The 20,222-nt window shown below is 41.1% G+C and overlaps 1 protein-coding gene across 1 annotated transcript in view; it reads right to left on the bottom strand.

Moving 5' to 3' along the window:
- Nucleotides 1–643: 643 nt before the first annotated feature.
- The window catches only part of AQP9 (aquaporin 9), a 64,057-nt gene continuing 44,478 nt past the window's right edge, over nucleotides 644–20,222 (bottom strand). Inside the window, exons 3-6 of the mRNA XM_040342758.1 lie at nucleotides 13,796–13,933; nucleotides 10,686–10,804; nucleotides 7,434–7,651; nucleotides 644–1,273 (exon numbers count right to left, since the gene is read on the bottom strand). Of these exons, the coding sequence (XP_040198692.1) occupies nucleotides 1,099–1,273; nucleotides 7,434–7,651; nucleotides 10,686–10,804; nucleotides 13,796–13,933 (650 nt within the window). The 3' untranslated portion in view covers nucleotides 644–1,098. The remainder of the gene's footprint in view (nucleotides 1,274–7,433; nucleotides 7,652–10,685; nucleotides 10,805–13,795; nucleotides 13,934–20,222) is intronic.

Genomic DNA, 20,222 nt, shown 5'->3' with positions numbered 1-20,222 from the left:
GTGATTGGGTACATTTTGCAAAGTGAAGCCTTGCCTCATTACTAAGCTCTGGAGCAACCACATTTTGCACAGTGCATAGTCTATTTGCCTTGAGTAAATCAACCCCAGTGTCTCTTATCCAGGGGTATATTGCAAGGCCTGGCTTCCTTCCTAGGTCTGGATTTATAAACTCTTGGCTGAAAGCAATAGCATTAACAACAGCAAAAAAAAGAGCTAGACATAACTAAAGATAGGTTGCATCAATGCAGAAGCTGTTCCACAGCCTTGTGGCTTCCAGTAACCCTGAAATACTGAATGTTTATAGCTTCACAAATTGACCTCTCTAGCAGAAGAATTGATGGCAGTGCATCATACATCTTCTTCTAAATGGCAGACAGCATCCTACTGCAGGGAAGATATTGGCTTCTGACAGTAAAATCATTTTAACACACAGTGAATTTTAATGGTATTGATGCTTAATCATAGTTATTACACATTAATGCACGACAAGACTAATTACCTGCATATACCTTGGTGACCCAGTCTATGGTCCATTAGTGCTTCATTAACAGGGAGGATTTATGTCTGAGCAATTAAGGGCATTATGATTATCCCCTAAAACTTTTATATGGGAGATTGAAGGTTAGGAATAAAATACTAACGATTGCCTTAAAAAATATTTAGTTTTTTATTTTATTTCAAGTTTTAATGCAAGTAATTAGGTATATCACATATCAGTCACAATATGCCCAATTTAATATGAGAGGCTACTTATTTACTAAACTAATTAATATAGCTCTGACACATTCTTTTTTATCCAGTCCTTTGAAGATAACATTAAACCATTCACATCAGTCCCTCCCCACCGAGAGCTTACAGCATAGTGTTCCTACACAAACGCACACCAATCTGGGTGGAAGACATTTACCGTGCCAGTATGTTTTGGAATTGTGGATTCCAAAACAGAAAACCAATGCACCATGAGGACATGATGCAAACATGTACAAACTGCATGTAGAAACTGTCTTTGGTGGGAATTGAGGCAATGTTGGTTTGTGCTGTTTGCCATTTGTAATCCCACCATTCCCTGAGCTCAGTTCAAACAATATCTGAAGTAGATTATGCCATATTGGCAAGTTCATGCTTTTCATAGTGATCAGTGTTAACATCGTTATTTATGTTATCTTGTCCATTGTGGTGATGAGCTTCAATGCAGAGGATGTATATGTAAGCTCCAAGTGCTCCTCCAGCCATTGGTCCAACCACAGGAATCCACCAAAAGTTATTTCCAGCTCTGCATTAAAAGAAAAAAAAATGAATGGTCATTATTAATATTGGGGTGGATTCAGGTAGGGGCGCGCTGCGTAACATATGACATTTATGTTACGCCGCCGCAAGTTTTACGGGCAAGTGCTTGATTCACAAAGCACTTGCCTGAAAAGTTGCGGCGGCGTAGCGTAAAAGGGGCCGGCGTAAGTGCGCGTAATTCAAATGATCCTGTAGGGGGCGTGGATCATTTAAATTAGGCGCGTTCCCTCATGCGCCGTCCCTAAAATTTCCCGACGTGCATTGCGGTAAATGACGTCGCAAGGACGTCATTGGTTTCGACGTGAAAGTAAATGGCGTCCAGCGCCATTCACTGGTGACTTACGCAAAGGATGTAAAATTTTCAAATTGCGACGCGGGAACGAAGGCCATACTTAACATTGGCTGCGCCTCCTAATAGCAAGAGCAACGTTCCGACAAAAACGACTTACGCAAACGACGTAAAAAAACTACCGCCGGGCGCACTTACGTTTGTGAATCGGCGTAAATATGTAATTTGCATACTCTACGCTGACAACTACGGGAGCGCCACCTAGCGGCCAGCGTCAGAATGCACCCTAAGATACGACGGCGTAAGAGACTTATGCCAGTCGTATCTTAGGCTAAAGTCGGCGTATCTAGCTTTCTGAATACAGAAAGTAGATACGCCGGCGCAACTTAGCAATTACGCATCGTATCTATGGATACGCCGGCGTAATTGCTCTCTGAATCTACCCCTTTGAAGTTTAGGTATGAGAAAAAGAGGTCGGATTTATTTGGTCCCCAACCAAAAATTCAGAAAAGTAGGGGCTACTGGACTATCTCGGTACAGGTAAAGGAGATGAAAACAAGTATAGAAATATATATAGAAAAATAGAAAGAATTGTATTAATGCATAATCAATAAAAACAGTACACAATCATATACAGATTAAAAACATGGTGGCAATCCATACATATCACTAAAATAGCAGTCCCCAAGAGGGGAAAGTCACAGTGGGATTGTGGGTCGCAAAGAGCGTCTCGATTAATTTTGCAGACTAATGCTGCTTCGTCAGGAGAATATCTGTAATTTAATTAGTTGGTATGGCTTTTTTTTTGCATTGATCCAGCCTAGACCTGCATGTGCCATACCTGTTCAGTCCCTGTGGAAGCAGGAAATCACTTTAAAGGTGTTGTAAAGCTTTGTATTTTTTCACCTCAATGCAACCTATGGAGATTGACAGCAGCGCAGCCATTGGCTCCCGCTGCTGTCAATCAAATCAATAATGCGGCACACCGGGGGCGGGAGGCCGAGTGATACAGTTGGCGGCTATAGCTAACCCCCTTGAGAGAGCGCTTCCCAAGAAGGGGGTTAGCTCTTGCGGGGAGGAGCCGAGACAGCCACCAAGGGACCCCAGAAGACCAGAATCAGGGCCACTCTGTACAAAATGAACTACACCGTTATTTAAAAAAAAAAAACATATATACCTTTACAACCCCTTTAATAGGCACCCCTACTACAGTGATCTCTGCAAGCATCTGGGTCCTATGCTAAGTGACTGCCCTTCTGCTTAATGAACACAACACACTATTCTATGATTGAACAAGGTAATTGTGACAATGCGGCCCAACCTTTGCAACTCATCCTAGCAGAATGAGACCCACTGCTGAGTGAGTAACCCCTGTCTTCAATAGTCAGAGGGGCAGCCAATTGGTATGGAACTCAGAAGCTAGCTGTGATTTTCAACTTCTACAAGGATCTGCCAGGAATGGCATATGCATACTTACATTGGTCTAAATGTAACAATGCAAAAAAAAAAACATACCTAAACTTTAGCTTTAGGGAAAACTACCAGACAATATCAGCACACGTCTCTATAAAGGTAAGACTACAAGCTAAGAAGACTACATAATTATTTGCCATGACTGATACTGGTGCATATACTGTATATGTGTTTATATATTTATTATAGAATCTATAACTACCATAAACTGGAATTCTTTAAATAAACGAAAACTGTGCTAGACAAGACTTATTTTAAACCATTTGATTTCCACTTGCCTCCTATGACTTCCAATACCATCTCTTTGTTTGCAATACCCAAATCTATTTCTCTATTCCTCAGCCCACCACTTCAGTCTCTTTGTGCATCACTAATTTACTAATTGACATATCAGTACAGACATCACATCACATTCTAAAACTCAGGCTTTATAAAACTGAGATTATAATATTTCTTCCCCTGTGTCCTCTCCCCTGACTTCTCTATTAAGATCAATAACACACCTATCAGTCCTTCCCCACATGCCAGGGTTCTATCCTGGACTCTGACCTTTCCTTCCATCTAATCACTCTGCAAATCTTGTCACAGTCACCTCCAAAACACCTCCAAAACATTTCCAGATTATGCCCCTATTTAACCAGTGACCCCCGCCAAGATACTTATCCACTTCCTTATCATCTCTGTCCTTGACTATTGAAACACCCTCCTTGTTTGCCTATCCCCCTTCAGGCTAATATAAATGCTGCTGCACTCATTCACATCAGTGTCCACCACCCCATTCCTTCCACTGGCTTCTGCTCGCCGAATGAAAAGAAATTCAAAATAATAATACTAACAGTTGTTCTTTATGTGCCCTTGCATTGAACTATGCAGATCAATGCAGTTCAAAGGTGATAGTGTGAACAAGCCCTAGCATAAATCACACTGGTTCACGGTCTGCATCATAAAAATTTAGCTACCAGTAATAGGTTTATAAGAAGAGCTGAAGTCACCCAGGTGTTCTGTACTTTAAAATGCTCTAAAGATGTCTGTACGCAGGTATTATGGCAAGGTCTCCTGCAACTGTCATAGTTTCTGCTTTTGTTTCTCTCTTCTTAGGGTCCTGCACTTTCACTAATAGACAAGTCTTTACCCCTAACAAATACTAACGCCTGGTTACTTTGGAGTACCGGTGCTATTTAAATTTATAGGGGGATCAGAGTGTAGTTAAACTCTGATGCAAATTTGTTATGTTCAAAACAGGGTCTCTATCTCAGCTTGGCTGTGCTGTGGGCTCATTCTGTTGTGCTGGGGTGTTCTTCCCACCCCAGTGCAGTAGATGGCAGCAGTGGAGTCAAGGTTTGGGTGCTCTTCCCCAGCAGCCAATCAGGAGGGTTGAGCCTCCTTTAAAATTACGTGACGTCCCCTTGCGACAAAACGTTGGACAGGCGACGTTCTGACATCACCGCGTTACCAGCTGAGCCCAGAAGATACGAGCAGGCACATTTTTACTATATGCTTCAAACAATTGAGAGATTGTAAGTGCGCATTTTTATATCTTATTACTAAAGTTAACCCGGATTTTACACTATGCGAGTTTTCTTTTTATGGCACATCCTTACATGAACGTGAAAATCTGCATTGAGGATTTCCCTGGTGGAGAGCTGTTTGGAAGTTACCTGCCTTATGCGATTGCGATCTCCTAATCAGAGATCAAATTTAGCTGGTAAGAGGCAGTAATTACCTATGGTGGAGGCTTTCCTATCCTCAAATTTTTCTGGATGTTGGGAGTTTTCTGCACTGAAAAACCTAGTCCTGGGATTTCACCTTTTTGGACTGTTCAATTCTTGGACCCTGTGAATACACCTATCACTGGGCTGTTTATCTACTCATCCATTTACTTACATGTTTTGGGAATTTTTTGCACTGGATCAATAAGTTAAAACATATTTATTGGGACTCCACTTATCTAGATTGTTAATATTTGGACTTTATTATTTACACTTATCACTGGGGTAATTTATATAGCATATCAATTCATTTTGTTTATATAGAGAGTTTTGTTTTTTTATCCATTCTTAATGGCATTTATATAGAGGAATCTTTTTATAGTCACTTTATTAGTGCAGCTTTTTCTGTTTTCGTTTTTGGTTTTGGTGTAATATAACACTGAGGCCTCGTACACACGAACTCAACAAGCTTGCTTTGCGTACACACGTAACAGACACAATCTCCTCGTTCTCAAACGCGGTGATGTACAACACATACAACGGCAGGGGAAGTTCGATTCCACTTGCACAACTCTTGGGGCTGCTTTTGCTAATCTTATGTGTTTGCGTGTTAAATAAATGTTTGATAAGAGACAATTTGCACTTTTCAGTCTGTTACAGCTTTAAAAATGTGTTATCTCCATTACAAATGCTACTTTTACTCCCATCTCATACTTTAATCTGAGCAAGTGCAGGTTTCTTAGCATACACACGCTCGAGTTTCTCATCGGAAACCAGCCCAACGAGCCAATTTGAGACTCCCGTCGGGGAAAAAGAGAACTTGCTCTCTTTTTGGCTCGTCGAGTTCCTCGACAGTTTTCTTGATGAAAAACGTACACACGACCAGTTTCCTTGGCAAAAAAGTTCTCCCACCAAGTTTCTTGATGGATTCTGCCGAGGAAACTGGTCGTGTGTACGAGGCCTCAGGCCTCGTACACACGACCGAGGAACTCGACGGGCAAAACACATCGTTTTGCTCGTCGAGTTCCTTGTTAGGCTGTCGAGGAACTCAACGTGCCAATTTTCTCCATTCCCGTCGAGGAAAAAGAGAACATGCTCTCTTTTTGGCTCGACGAGTTCCTCGACAGTTTCCTCGTCGAAAAATGTACACACGACCGGTTTCCTCGGCAAAAAAAAAACAGCAAGTTTCTTGCTGGTTTTTGCCGAGAAAGTCGGTCGTGTGTACGAGGCCTTATAGTTGCTTGCTGGTTATTATATATTTTTTTGGATGAGCGCAATATTTTCTTTACCATTGTCAGAAAGAGGCCCTTGTCCCCATCAACATGGGAGCAAGGTGCCTTGGGGTGGAGGGCGCTTGTGGCCTGGTATGGTTCAGGAGGTGGGGGGTGCTCGCTCATCCCCCCTTTTCCTGACCTGCCAGGCTGCATGCTCAGATAAGGGTTTGGTATGGATTTTGGGGGGACCCAACTACATTATTTTTTTGGGCCTGGTATTGAATGGGGGGGGGGGATTCCACGCCATTTTTATACATACATTACAGCCACGAGCAAGTTTAAATTATTGTTTTTTTTCCTTTAGAGATGTCATTATTGCTGCGCCATGTTCTATACATTGTACAGATGTGCCACTTTACAGGAAGACTAAGATGACCACCCAGGCACGATATTTAAAGGAACATTTCATTTTTTTATTGTTTCACTTTAATCATCATTAAAATCACTGCTATTTTTTGAATTGACACATGTCCCCTAGGGCAGTACCGGGGTCCCTATAAACTTTAAATGGCAATAACTTGAATATAAGCTTTTAAAATGAGGACTTCATGTTCGTGTCCCATAGTCTTTAATAGAGTTTGCATGTTCGCTAGAACTTTTTGCCTGTTCAAGATGTTCTGGTGCTAACCGAACTGGGGGGGGGGGGGGTTGTTCGGCCCAGCCCTAATTACCATTGACAGGTATTCTAAAATACACTATATTGCCAAAAGTACTGGGACACCTGCCTTTACATGCACATGAACTTTAATGGCATCCCGTTCTTAGTCCAGAGGGTTCAATATTGAGTCGGCCCACCCTTTTCAGCTTCAACAGCTTCAACTCTTCTGTTAAGGTTGTCCACAAGATTTAGGAGTGTGTCTATGGGAATGTTTGACCATTCTTCCAGAATTGGATTTGTGAGGTCAGGTACTGATGTTGGATGAGAAGGCCTGGCTCACAGTCTCCGCTCTAATTCATTCCTTCACAGCCTGGTTCCCTACTGCGCATGCGTGAGTCATGCTGCACGTACTCACTGGTCCCTGCTGTCTTCTGGGACCTGTGTGTCTCCCAGAAGACAGCGGGGGTGGGGGGGGGTGATTAAATAGGTATCTGCTCCCCCTCCCCCTAAAAGGTGCCAAATTTGACACCGAAGGGGGGGATTCCGAAAGAGCCGAAGGTTAATTTTTGGGTGGAACTCTGCTTTAACTTGATAATGCATAGGGAAAGTCTATAATTAAAAAGAGTATTTTCTGTATTTCACGTCTGAACCCTATAGCTTTGTACTGCTTACAAATCTTCACATTTGTCACTAAATTATCAGCAAAAAGTGTACAGCATTTGTTTGCAACATTTTTGTATATATTCTAGGTAAACATACACACATGTGTAGGAAATATGGTTCAGTGCTCTCAGATAACTTACGTGAAAACTTCATAACCCCAGCCAGCCACCGCTGTAAAGATGCGTGGCCCTAAGTCTCTAGCCGGGTTCATAGCACCTCCACAATTCATTCCCAGACATAGCCCTAGAAGCAGAATGAGAAGGCCAACTGCAACTGGCTCCAGGCCCTTGGGGGCTGCAAGATTTTTCTTGTCAAATATGGCAAATACCATTATGAGCAGAAGTGCAGTAGACAGTATCTGTACAAAAATAAAATATACAAAACATGTCAGTTAGTATGCTTTCCAACTAGGTAAAAAAAACAAAATGATAGGTGCCCAAATTTCCAGAGCTCACGTCACCAGTTTTGTATTTACGAAGAAAATTAAAAAAAAATACAGATAATAAGACAGAAAAAATTAAACATAGATGTTCACTTGCATTGTATTCTTTTTAGAGAAATAATTTGTTATTTATTTGTAATGTGAATTTGAACCTGCTGGAAAATGTAACTACTCCAGGAGAGTAAATTTCCTAGCACAGCCCTCTCCCTTCTTGCATGTCATGGCCCTCTCCTCTTTTGAGAGTGTCTAATTACGTCCCATGGTGGCCCAGCTACTCTGACCCTCACCTCTCTACATAACCTTTTATGAAGCTGGTGGGGGACAAGCAAAAGTGAATACTGTAGAGTGCCACTTAAGTTAAGGTGACCAGATTTTCAAATTGAAATCTGGGGACATATTTTTATTTTTTTATCTGCAAATTATAATTATATTTTATAAGCATATTTTCCTCGAATTATTTATGCAGTGTATGTGGTATGTGTTTATGGAATGATTGTATGATATATATGTTATTTAGAACATTTCGTCCATGAGATAAAAAAATACTTCTTAGATTTTTTGGGATATGACTTCCAAATGTTAAGAAGATACGGAAAAACGTTTTAATGCATATTTTGTATTAGTGCCGCCCAATCAGTGGCCATCAGTGCAGCCTATCAGTGCCCATCAGTGCCACCTCATCAGTGCAGCCTATCAGTGACATTAATACAGTGATCAGTGCTATTTTCTTGCAGTTTCCCTTTGATGTATTCTGTTTACACATACTTTAACTCTTTAAAGGGTATATAGAGTGAAAGCCAAGTGCAGTTCCTTGCACAAGTTTGTTCAGTCTACTGTTAACACTGAGTCTACTTATAGAGAACTCCTTAATATAGCCCCAGACGGGGCGTGGCCAGGATGTGAACGGACAAGATGTCTGGTGCATCGGCTCCGATCCTGCTATTATCCTTCATCATCCTCAGGTGCTATTTTCTCTGATTTTCACATAGTCGTCTACATGTTGGGTCCCCTGCAGCAAAATTGCTTCTCTCCAGCATGCCACTGAAGAAGCCGCACTCCAAGAGGACACAGGCCGGTACTCCCTGACCCTCTCATACCACGGTTCTGGAAGCAGCAGTATTAAATTCCCTGGAGGATCTCCAGCACCTTCTTTTTTGAGGACACAAAGCCCCCTACCCATTGACTCCCCTTATGATTACTACCCTCAAGGCCTGGAATCTGGGTTTAACTTTCGAAGACCGACCAGGTGATACCATTTTCCTAAATACTCCGTTGTGGTATAATCTGAATCTACCTAATTTTTAAACCCTACCAGATCCACATGGTTGGACCAAATATAAAATTATGCTTACTTCTGACATGGTAGTAAATCACTCTCTGAGGCCCCTCGCTTACCTCACTGCAACTTCCAATGTTCCGCCCCTTTACTTATTACGATATCTACAGGTGTCCCATGCCTTCGGCAGCCAATTCCCAGGTGCCTCATTGCGGTTGAATCAATATGAGCTGGAACATTTTCTCAAGACAGAGTGCTCAGAAAAACCTACCTTGGTATTGTACAATCACCTTCTCTTGGTTTCCCTCCCTGATCTCTGCATTCTCAGACAGAGATGGATGAGGGACATCCCTGACTTGGATGAGGACATTTGGGATCTTCCCTTTTTGTCACTTGGTTTCCTTAAGGTACAAGCTCATATAGTTTAAAATTGTTCAAAGGGCCTACTATACCCCATATAGACTGCATAAATTGGACCCATCCATCTCCCCGGTGTGTTGGCGGTGCAATTACTCAAATGGTGACTTTACGCACGTATTAGGGGGTTGCCCCATTATCTCCAAATACTGGGAGGAGGTGGGTTCAATGGTTACCGGTAATAAGATTGACAAAATCTCTCTGACACCTACCATGATTTTATGTCTGTAAAGCAGGACAAGTACTGTGTCCTCCCTTTACCGTGTAGATTGTCCTGTTTTACTGATGCATTTTTTTGTTAGACTGTATGCTTGAAAACACCAATAAATAGATTAAAAAAAAGTTAATAAGATTGACAAAATCTCTCTGACACATACTGTGATTTTATGTCTGCTGGGCTGGTGGAGGAGTTGGTTCCCACAGTTGCAGAAAGAACACTACTTAGCCTACTCTTCACTTATGCTCGCAAAGCCATCACTATGTCCTGTAGAAAAGCTGCACCTCCTCCTCTTACGTTTTGGAAACACTTGGTTAATGTTAATTTACCCCTGTACAAAAAGATGTTTGCAAATAGGGGCTGTCTGAAGAAATACGATAAAGTATGGTCCAAGTGGCAGGCCGATCCAGCAACAGCCTCTATGATTGATAGATCATAATCCTATTGTGTAGGCCTCTGATGTTCTTTGTGGCGTTTCATTTTTCCTGTTTTTTGTTTTGGGAACATCTCCTTTTGCCAGTTATGTTATGATATCATGTAAAGTTCCTACAGAGCAAGTTGTGCCATCCTATTTCTGTTAGTCGGGCAATAGTCGTCCCGTTTCCTGAATTGATGAGATACTATCTTTTATAGCCCCTGCAAGGGTGTACTGTGTCCTGCCTTACCATGTAGATTGCCTTGTTTTACTGTTGTGTTTTTTTGTTACACTGTATGCTTGAAAACACCAATAAATAGATTTAAAAAAAAAGATAGCCCCAGATATGAGACAGTAGTTAAACATAAATAGTTTGGTAGCCTATAAATGTCTGTCACACATGATGGACACATAGGCACACCCACTAGTATATCAGCATAACCTAAGGAATTCCCTAACTTTGCCTCAGGGGAGCAATAGTATTTTAAAATCTATCTTGACCAGTTGACCTTTTCTATGGAATCTAATGGTTTTTGGCATTATAATTCACATTGAGACCTGCTAAAATTGGGAGGCAATATCTATGAGCACCTTCACATGTACCACATTATTATAACGATCTTACTTGATCTGCAAGTCCATTTATTGTTGACAGATATGGAGCAGGATAGGTTGCAAAAATATGAGCTGTGGCATTTGGACCATCTATTGTAAAAACTCCACCAGTGTACTTGATTAATGCATCTGAAAAATAAGCAGGGCCATATGCATTAGTTTTCTTCAGCCCCCAGATCTTTAATGATTTTTAATTTGTAGCTGATATAAAATGTTTTACTAGGCTTGATTACCCTCCACCCTCTACCCAACAGGCAAAGATGCTACAGATATACATACACATATATACCCACCTGCGTATACATTTACTTCATTATTATGGTATTGTCATTGCTGTATTTCATAATCTAACTAGAACAGCATATAATGATAGATTGTATGTCAACATATTTTGGTTGAACTAGGTGGACTTGTATCTTTTTTCAAGCTGACTATGTATGTAACTATATATTATGTTTTAAAATCCCTAAGGACAAGGATGGTATTGCCACATATCTATCCACATGCTATCTGTTTTTTTGTAGACTAAACAAACACCTAAGGACATAAATAACTGTGATATAGTACACAGGCATAAGGACACAAAGGAGGCCAAAAGGCCGGCAGTAGAAGCCAAAGCCGCAGAAGAGTTAGTCATAGCTCCCAACTGTCCCTGATTTCGAGAGACTGTCCCCAATTTGGAGCAATGTCCCTCTGTCCCTCTTTCCTCCTCACCTCCTCATTTGTCCCTCATTCTGGTCTGATCTATATGGTTGTATATACATTTAATTTTTATCTTTCAAAAAGTGTTTCCCAGTGCTAAACCTTTTAGCCAATTTCTAAATTGCTGCATTTGTACATTTTAAAAGACAATATAAAGAAATAGTAGTGGTAAAAAAAAATCCTTGTGGATTTAATTAACCTTTTTTTGGTTACTTCTCCTTTAAGTGGGTGTGACAGGGGGCATGTCCTATGCCTATATACAATTGTTAGTAGGTGTCCCTCATTCCCATATCAAAATGTTGGGAGGTATTCTATAGGCAAAACTTTTTTTCTCATTTTGGATAGAGTAAAGCAGGGTTATAACCAGTGGCGGTCAGTCCATAAGGGGCGCCACCCCCCTACTCTCCATGCGCACATGATTAGAGCCTGAGGCTCTAATTGGCTTCAAAAAAGGGTATACTCGGGGTGCAGAGCACTGCGCCCGAGCCCACCACTTGTGATTTTAGCGAATGTTGATTTGCTATTCTCCTGGATTGGCCAGGAGGAGAAGCCGGTGAAGCCAGGGGAAGCCGTCTGCAACCTTGATGGGTTAAGTGCAGGGCTGGTTGGCGGGCGAGCTCATAGCTCCCAACTGTCCCTAATTTCGAGGGACTGTCCCTGATTTGGCACAAAGTCCCTCTATCCCTTATTCCTCCTCATTTGTCCCTCATTTTGATCTGATCTTAATAGTTGTATAGAAAAAAAGTACTATTTGCCTATCCAAAAATGTTTAAACCACTTCAATACTGGGCACTTATACCCCCTTCGTGCCTAGACCAATTTTTCAGCTTTCAGCGCTGACGCATTTTGCATGACAATTGCGCGGTCATACAACACTGTACCCAAATTATATTTTTATCATTTTTTTCCCACAAATAGAGCTTTCTTTTGGTGGTATTTGATCATCTCTGTGATTTTTATTTTTTGCGCTATAAACAAAAAAAGACAGAAAATTTTGAAAAAAAAACACAATATTTTTTACTTTTTGTTATAATATTATCCCAATTTTTTTTTTTTTTTTTTTTTTAAATTTCCCTAGGTTTAGGCCGATACGTATTATTCTACATATTTTTGTTTAAAAAAAATCGCAATAAGCGTATATTGATTGGTTTGCGCAAAAGTTATAGCGTCTACAAAATAGGGGATAGATTTATGATTTTTTTTTTATTGTTTACTAGTAATGGCGGCGATCTGCGATTTTTTTTGTCAGGCCTGCGATATTGCAGCGGACTTTTCGGACACTTTTGTCACAATTTTGGGACCATTCACATTTATACAGCGATCGGTGCTATAAAAATGCACTAATTACTGTATAAATGGGACTGTCAGGGAAGGGGTTAACACTAGGGGGTGAGGAAGGGGTTAAATGTATTCCCTGGGTGTGTTCTTACTGTGTGTGGAGGGGGGTGACTGGGGGAGGTGACCGATGCTGTGTCCCTATGTACAAGGGACACAGCATTGGTCTCCTCTCTCCCTGACAGGACGTGGAGCTCTGTGTTTACACACAGAGCTCCACATCCCTGCTGTCACCGCCGATTGCGGGTACCTGGCGGACATCGTGGCCGCCAGGCACGCGCATCGGCTACCCAGCGATGCGCCGGGCACAGTATTTCCCCTCTGCACACCCCCAGCGGCGCGCGCGGGGAATGTAAACTACAGGACATCCAGGGACGTCCACCCGGCACTTGAGAGCCGCGCTGTGGACGTCTTTCGTCTACAGCGTGGATCTCAAGTGGATAAAGTGACAAACCTTTCATCCTTTTTCGAAATTGCTGCATTTGTAAATTTCAAAAGCCAATATAAAGGAATAGTAGTGGTAAAAAAGCACTTTTATGTTTAACCATATAGGCTTTTTTTGTGTACAATTCTCCTAAGGGGCAGTGGCAGAGGGTATGTCCTATGCCTATATACTTTTGCTAAAGGGTGTCACTAGTTTCCATCACAGAAAGTTTGGAGGTATGCATACATCCCAACTGTCCCTGATTTGGAGGAACTGTCCCTTATTTGGAACAAAGTCCCTCTGTCCCTCCTCATTTGTCACCTATTTTAGTCTGATCTATATAGTTGTATTTAAAATGCACTTTTTATCATTCAAAAATTGTTTCCCAATGCTAAACCTTTCATCCAAATTCTAAATTGCTGCATTTGTAAATTTCAAAACCAGCATAAAGCAATAGTAGTGGTAAAAAAAGCCCTAATGAGTTTAACTAATCTTTTTTTTTTTTTTGTATATTTATCCTTTAAGGGACGTAACAGAAAATCAATGGCAGAATATACAAGATTGACCCTCACTTCCGGAATCAATGACAACAGTAACAATTTGGTCCCACAAAGGATATACATTTAGTTTACAATGCTTCATACACAGAATACACCTACCATGATAAACACCAAAAACTAAAGCAGACCCAGTGATGGCGCCCAAAAACTGTGCAGTCACATAAAAAGGGAGCTTGACCCAATCTAGTCTTCCAGTTAAAGACATGGCTAATGAAACTGCAGGATTAATGTGCCCACCTAAAATGACAAAAAAAAAAAAAATATTAATTCTATATTATTATACAAAAGTTTAATATACCCATATACACATTTGCTTTTTGGCTTAATAGTTCCATTCTCCTAACCTTGTATAACCAGTATTACCTCCAGCTGCAAGGCGGTAAAATGAACACTGTACTAATTAGTTACCAAATTGCACAGATGTAAACCGTTGCCAATTACGTTCTGATATTGGTCTGTAGATTGTTCCTAATGTAGCAGAGCAAGTTACTGAAAGATTAATTAGGCACTTGCCTCCGGGTGTTTGGTGGCAGCTTTGGTATTTAATATGCAGTAAATCTAACCTGTAAGTATCAATTATAATTTTGTAACAAATACATTTGTGATCAATTGTAGCATACCATTGTGTACAGAAATAAGGAAGATGCCAGTTAATTCATACTGTTTTTGAGAACATCTATTTATTGGTAACTTCACGAAATTCTAAGGTCTTTTTATTTCTTTGACCACTGAGTTCTGTAACCGCACACAATTTCAGCATGGTAGTCTGGCATCATAGGGTTAATTCATGCGGTGAGGAGGCACTCCTCACTGCGTGCCAAATGCCCTCTGAAAAGCTCTGTGACTGGAAGGAGAATGCCTGAGATTGGTACAGTGTGGATTTCTGAAGATTCTGGGAGTATATAACAGGAAGAATGCTGGGGCCAGGTAGCAGAGCAAAGATAGAGCATTGGGACATCTAGGCAACGCTGTCCAACCAGAACATAGCCTCCCTGCTGTACCGATTATCACCTTAGGCTCTCTCCTTTCAATTCTTGCAGCTCTCCACATTAGACATCTGTCTGGATGCCTCTCTGAGTCTCTCAGATTCTTGACAGTGTAGGCATTGAAGGGCCGACTGTGGCACGATGGCCACAATTTGCCCAGGTCTGCTTTAAGGGTTTCCATTGCTGATGCTAATCTGCTTTTTAAATGCTAGTTTTCCAGTTTTCATGTTGACCCTTTGACTTTCTAGTCTTTGGCCTGGTACAATTATGCAAACCTGAAGTTCCCGCTGGCTTCACTTGCTGCATAATTGTTTTGTCTTCACGTTTTTAATGTATCAAAGTCAGACACAGCCAGGCAGTTTTTAAGAAGGTGATCAACTATAAAAGGGGTTCTTTCATTCTGAGTATAAAAAAAATGTTCTTTCATCTTGTTTTTCAATAAAAAGTGATTAACTTTCAGTAAAAAAAGCAACCAATTAAAAATCACTTTAACGTGGCCACTGTAAAATGGCATGCACTTGATTGCTAGAGGTATTTGTTTTTCACTATGTGCATTGCCCCTTGCAGTACTTCATTGAACAAATGCAGAGGTGAGTAAATTAGTATAATACAGCACAGACATTTGTCCTTGGGTTATTGTGAATAACCTCACAGTGAATAATCTCTAAATAACCTCACAGTGAATAATCCCACAGTATTAATTTGTCAGTCAGTGAATATTTTCATGAAAGTTGCTGTTCTCTGACCCCCCAACCACATATTAGCTCCAAGGTAATGAACCACACCTTTAGACTTGCAGCCGTATTGTCATGGAAGTAGCATGCAGCCCTAAGCAGTCAATATAGGTCAGTGATAACACCAAGGCTGGGCCCACACCTCTGAGGGATGCGGCTCACAGCAGGGTTCCGGTGCGTCCCGGTTCTTCATTTCAGGGACGAATCAGGGACAAATTTTTGCCTGAATTCGGCCCTGAAACTGAGCCAAAGACACAGCGTTCCTGTGCAGGCCGCTCCGCAGCCACAACAGAGATATGTGAACCGGCTCCATAAGGAAATAAATCTGCATCCAATTCGCATTGGTGTGAACCCAGCCTAAAAGAATTAGTAAAGTTGTTTTGCACACATGACTTATGAAACAGAAGACTATTTGTAACTTTGCAGACAATACATGTTTTAATAGCAATAATACATTCTGTGCAAACTTTAAAATTAGCTATGTAGACTTGTTCTATATAAATGATGAGTCATTTATGCTAGACAAGGGGGTAACTATAAGAACATCGGTTCATGTGACTTTTATGAGGCCAATGGTACAGCAGGCCAAGTATACTGAGAAAAAACATTCCCTTAAGGCTTCTTTGTCTGACTTGTCTGACTGCATAATACTCAATCTAGTCAGCACTAGTACTTGGCAAACAGACACTAGAACATGAAAGAGTGATAGGACAGCCTATTTCTTAACACAGAGGCTCTGAAGGCCCTAAAACTACCTGGCTTAATTACTTATTGTGAAAACTCAAATATGCATCTCTTTTAGATACATACTGTAAAATGATATTGTTTCACATTTTTATAAGTGACGGACCAACTGCTGCCATCACTCTTGTTTCGATGATTTCTTCATGAGACATTTGGAAAACTTTGGAAGTTTGGAATATGTAAAAGTTGGAGACCTGAGCCTGGCTATGTATAGGGGTTGATTTACTAAATCTGGAGAGTACAAAATCTGGTGCAGCTGTGCGTGGTAGCCAATCGGCTTCTAACTTCAGCTTGTTCAATTAAGCTTTGACAATAAAACCTGGAAGCTGATTGGTTTCAATGCAGAGCTGCACTAGATTTTGCACTCTCTCGTTTTAGAAAAAAAAAAACATAGGGCCAGATTCACAGTTGAAATACGCCGGCGTATCTACTGATACTCCGGCGTATTTTCAAATTTGCCGCGTCGTATCTTTAGTTTGAATTCTCAAACCAAGATACGACGGCTTCTGGCTTCAATCCGACAGGCGTACGGCTTTGTACGCCTTCAGATCGTAGGTGTAATACTTCGGCGCCCGCTGGGTGGAGTTTGCGCCGTTTTCCGCGTCGGGTATGCTAATTAGCTGTTTACAGTGATCCACGAAGCTACGCGCGCTCGTCGCATTCTCTTACGTCGTCGCTAGTCGGCTTTTTCCCGTCGTAAAGTTACGGCTGCTATTTCATGGCTTATATTTAGACCAGCCATGTTAAAGTATGGCCGTCGTTCCCACGTTGAATTTTGATTTTTTTTTTGCGTAAGTCGTCCGGAAATTACAAAACGGAGCATGCACAGTAGGTTCGGCGCAGGAACGCGCCTAATTTAAATGATACACGCCCCATTTGAATTAGGCGGGCTTGCGCCAGATGGATTTACGCTAAGCCGCCGCACGTTTACAGGCAAGTGCTTTGTGAATCAAGCACTGAAAAAAAAAAACGCTGAAAACTTGCGGCGGTGTAACGTAAATGGGATACGTTACACCGCCGGAATTGTACATGAATCTGGCCCCTAGTGTCCAAATGAAGTGTGTATGCCCTTCAAAAAAATAACATTATGATGCCCACTGTTTAGAGGAGGCTTGGAACCTTTTAGGCTTGGGGGGCAAACACAACCAAGGTTGGAATATTTGTGTGGTATAAAGAAAGTGTAGCATGCAAAGTAAGGTAGCTGCACTGATTAGTGGGCATGATGGAAGGTATTTTTTTTTAAAGGGTATGACTTATTATGACACATATATTTTATTATGACACAGATCTTTAAACATCAGCTCACTTTGCAGCTCTAAGCAATATGTTACATGACATCTCAGAGCTACAATAAATGTTGGTGCTGGAAGACTGGCCATAGGTCTGAAGAGGGAGCAGGTAGGTAGTAATCAGCATTTGTCAATAATTGTGAGTCTGATCAGTGTCTCTGAACTTGACTTATCTTGACCCATATCTTATTTGCACTGGCCTGGGGGTGCAAATGTCCCCTGATCCCAACTTAATTCTCTCCTGCTCACTGTAGAGCAACAGATCTCTTTGTTCAGTCAGTGGGATGGTGTAAAGCTGGCCATACACTAATAAAATCTGTTAAAAAATATTTTTAAGAAGGTTCATTCAACCTGGAAGAACAATAAGATGTGGCTTCTCTGGATGTCGTGGTAGGCGTTGGTGTGTTTGCGACCTCACTTACTTCGAGGGTATAACGATCATAGGTAGAGTGTTGGGCTTGTATCCCCTCTACTGTTCTTCCTTTTCCTAAAACTTCTTGACTAACCCTGTCCGTTTTTCCTCCCGTACTAGGGATAGTCTGGGACTTTTTTGTGCTTGTTATAACCCAAATAAGCTTTACTGTGATCTATGCCACCTTGGTATGCTGGTGTTGCTTTGTCTTGTTGGACCTTATTACTCTCTGATGTAATTACCCTTTTGGATTTTTATGGCACTTAAAGAGGAAGTAAACCCTGATGGGTTTTAATTCCTCTTTGTTTCCCTGCAAAGGTAAAGCATAATGGGCTACTTTGCATCGCATAGTAGCCCATTATGTGTCACTTACCTGAAACCAAAGCCTGCGATGTCCCAGATATCCTCGCTGGCTGGAAGCGTCCATTTTTCACCCCTCTTCCTTCCGGGGGCCGAAATCCGGTTCTGTGACTGGCTGGAGTCGGGTGACGTCACTCCCACGCATGCGCGCAGGAGCTGCCAGTCACATCATTACCCCAGCTTTACCCCAGCCCAGAAAACAGCATCATCGGGGACATTTCAAATATCTCCTAAACGTGTATGTTTAGGAGATATTTCAAGCACCTACAGGTAAGCCTTAATTTAGGCTTACCTGTAGGTGAAAGTGGTCTGTAAGGATTTACAACCACTTTAACCATGTCAAATTGTCATACTGTACTATATTCATGATTTAAAAAAAAAAAATCATGCTTCGTAAAAAAAAAAAAAAAAAAAAAGGAAAAAGAAGGTTCAATTAATTTTCTAATCATTAGTGGAGACAAATCAGCGTTAATTTTTTGACTGCAGTGATGAGAAAACAGGATGCAGGATGGAAACATTTTCCCAAATAAACAAATTTTGTTTGAGAAAGTCCATTCACTCCAAAATTGAATGTTAAAAGAAAAATACATTTCAAAGTACTTTAGAATGACATAACAGCCAAAACAGTAAAACTATATAAATAAATAATAATAATATATGAGTATATTATTTGATTCTTTTTTTTACACAGCTAGTAAAACCATACATTTCAGCTCTAGAGGTTTTGTATCTCCTGAGTTGTTATTTAGAAGCGACCTTGATGAGCTCATTTTTTGTTTGCTTGTTCCTAAGGTCATTTTTCCTTTCAGCAAATAAACACAGATAATTTAAAGCCCACCTGCCTTGCTTAATATAGCCTGGCCAGGTGTAATTATTAAAATGTGTTTACTAGATAAGAGTGATCTTGTAAAATCCAACTTCTGGTATTTCCTTGGTTCCACTTCTGCAATCTGTGCCCAATTGCTGATTGTCTATTGATTTGTTTTTCTTTTTTTGTGCTTGCTTTTGAAGGAGCACCTACAAACAATATTAATCTAGGACATTATATAAAAGAACAAATAAATATCCCAATGGCTAGTACATCAATGAATATGCAGGCCACCTTGTATGCCTTTTATTAGCAGATTAATGCTACAAGAGGGAGTCTATATAAAACCCTAACTTGATCATTAAAGACTCCACTAGTTGTGAATCACCCTAATCCACCACTGCCCTTAAATACAACAGATAGGTTCAGTCATCTTTAGGCCTAAAGATGAGTACACACAGGATAAATGTCGAAAGACATCGGCCAGTCAGGGCTGGTGCAAGGAGTTTTGACACCCTAGGCGAAACCTAATTTTGACCCCCCCAGCACGCACGCTCTGCCCCTCACTAAAAATTTTGTGGCACCCATTTCTTCAGCCGTGGTCCACAGGCTTGCACATGTGCCTCTGGACCCGGCACGAAGACAAATAGTGGATGGCACTAGCTCGCTTCCTCACGCCAGCCGTGGTCCACAATCCACTGTGTAACTGCCTGTCTGTACAAGCAGACAGATACGCTGACAATGCTTTACAGGTTCTTACTAGAAACAATAATAAATGCACATTTTTGTATCTGCAAAAATATCTGGATTTTTTTTTTTTTTTTTACAAAGGTGGACTTGAACCGTTAGGGCCCTTACACACTGGTGCGTTTTTGCTGTAAAAACAGCGCTATTAAAACGCTCATAAAACGCTCCCCATGCCTCATCTATTGAAATGAATTAAAAACCGCTGTAAAAACACCGCGTTTTTAATTATTTTCAATGGAGAGGGGCATGGGAAGCGTTTTTAATAGCGCGATTTTTACCGCGAAAATGCGGCAAAAACGCACCAGTGTGAAAGGGCCCTAACACCTCAAATGGCCCCAATTCCTGTATTTTCAGGTCTGATCATCACCCCCTCTGTACCCCCCTGCACACACACATATCTGTTCCCCCTCTGTACCCCCTGCACATCTGTTCCCCCTCTGTACCCC

Source organism: Rana temporaria, chromosome 3 (assembly GCF_905171775.1).
Source record: "Rana temporaria chromosome 3, aRanTem1.1, whole genome shotgun sequence".
NCBI classification, from domain to species: domain Eukaryota; kingdom Metazoa; phylum Chordata; class Amphibia; order Anura; family Ranidae; genus Rana; species Rana temporaria.
The sequence above is the reverse complement of the archived record's forward strand: the minus strand, read 5'-3'. Positions and strand labels throughout refer to the sequence as shown.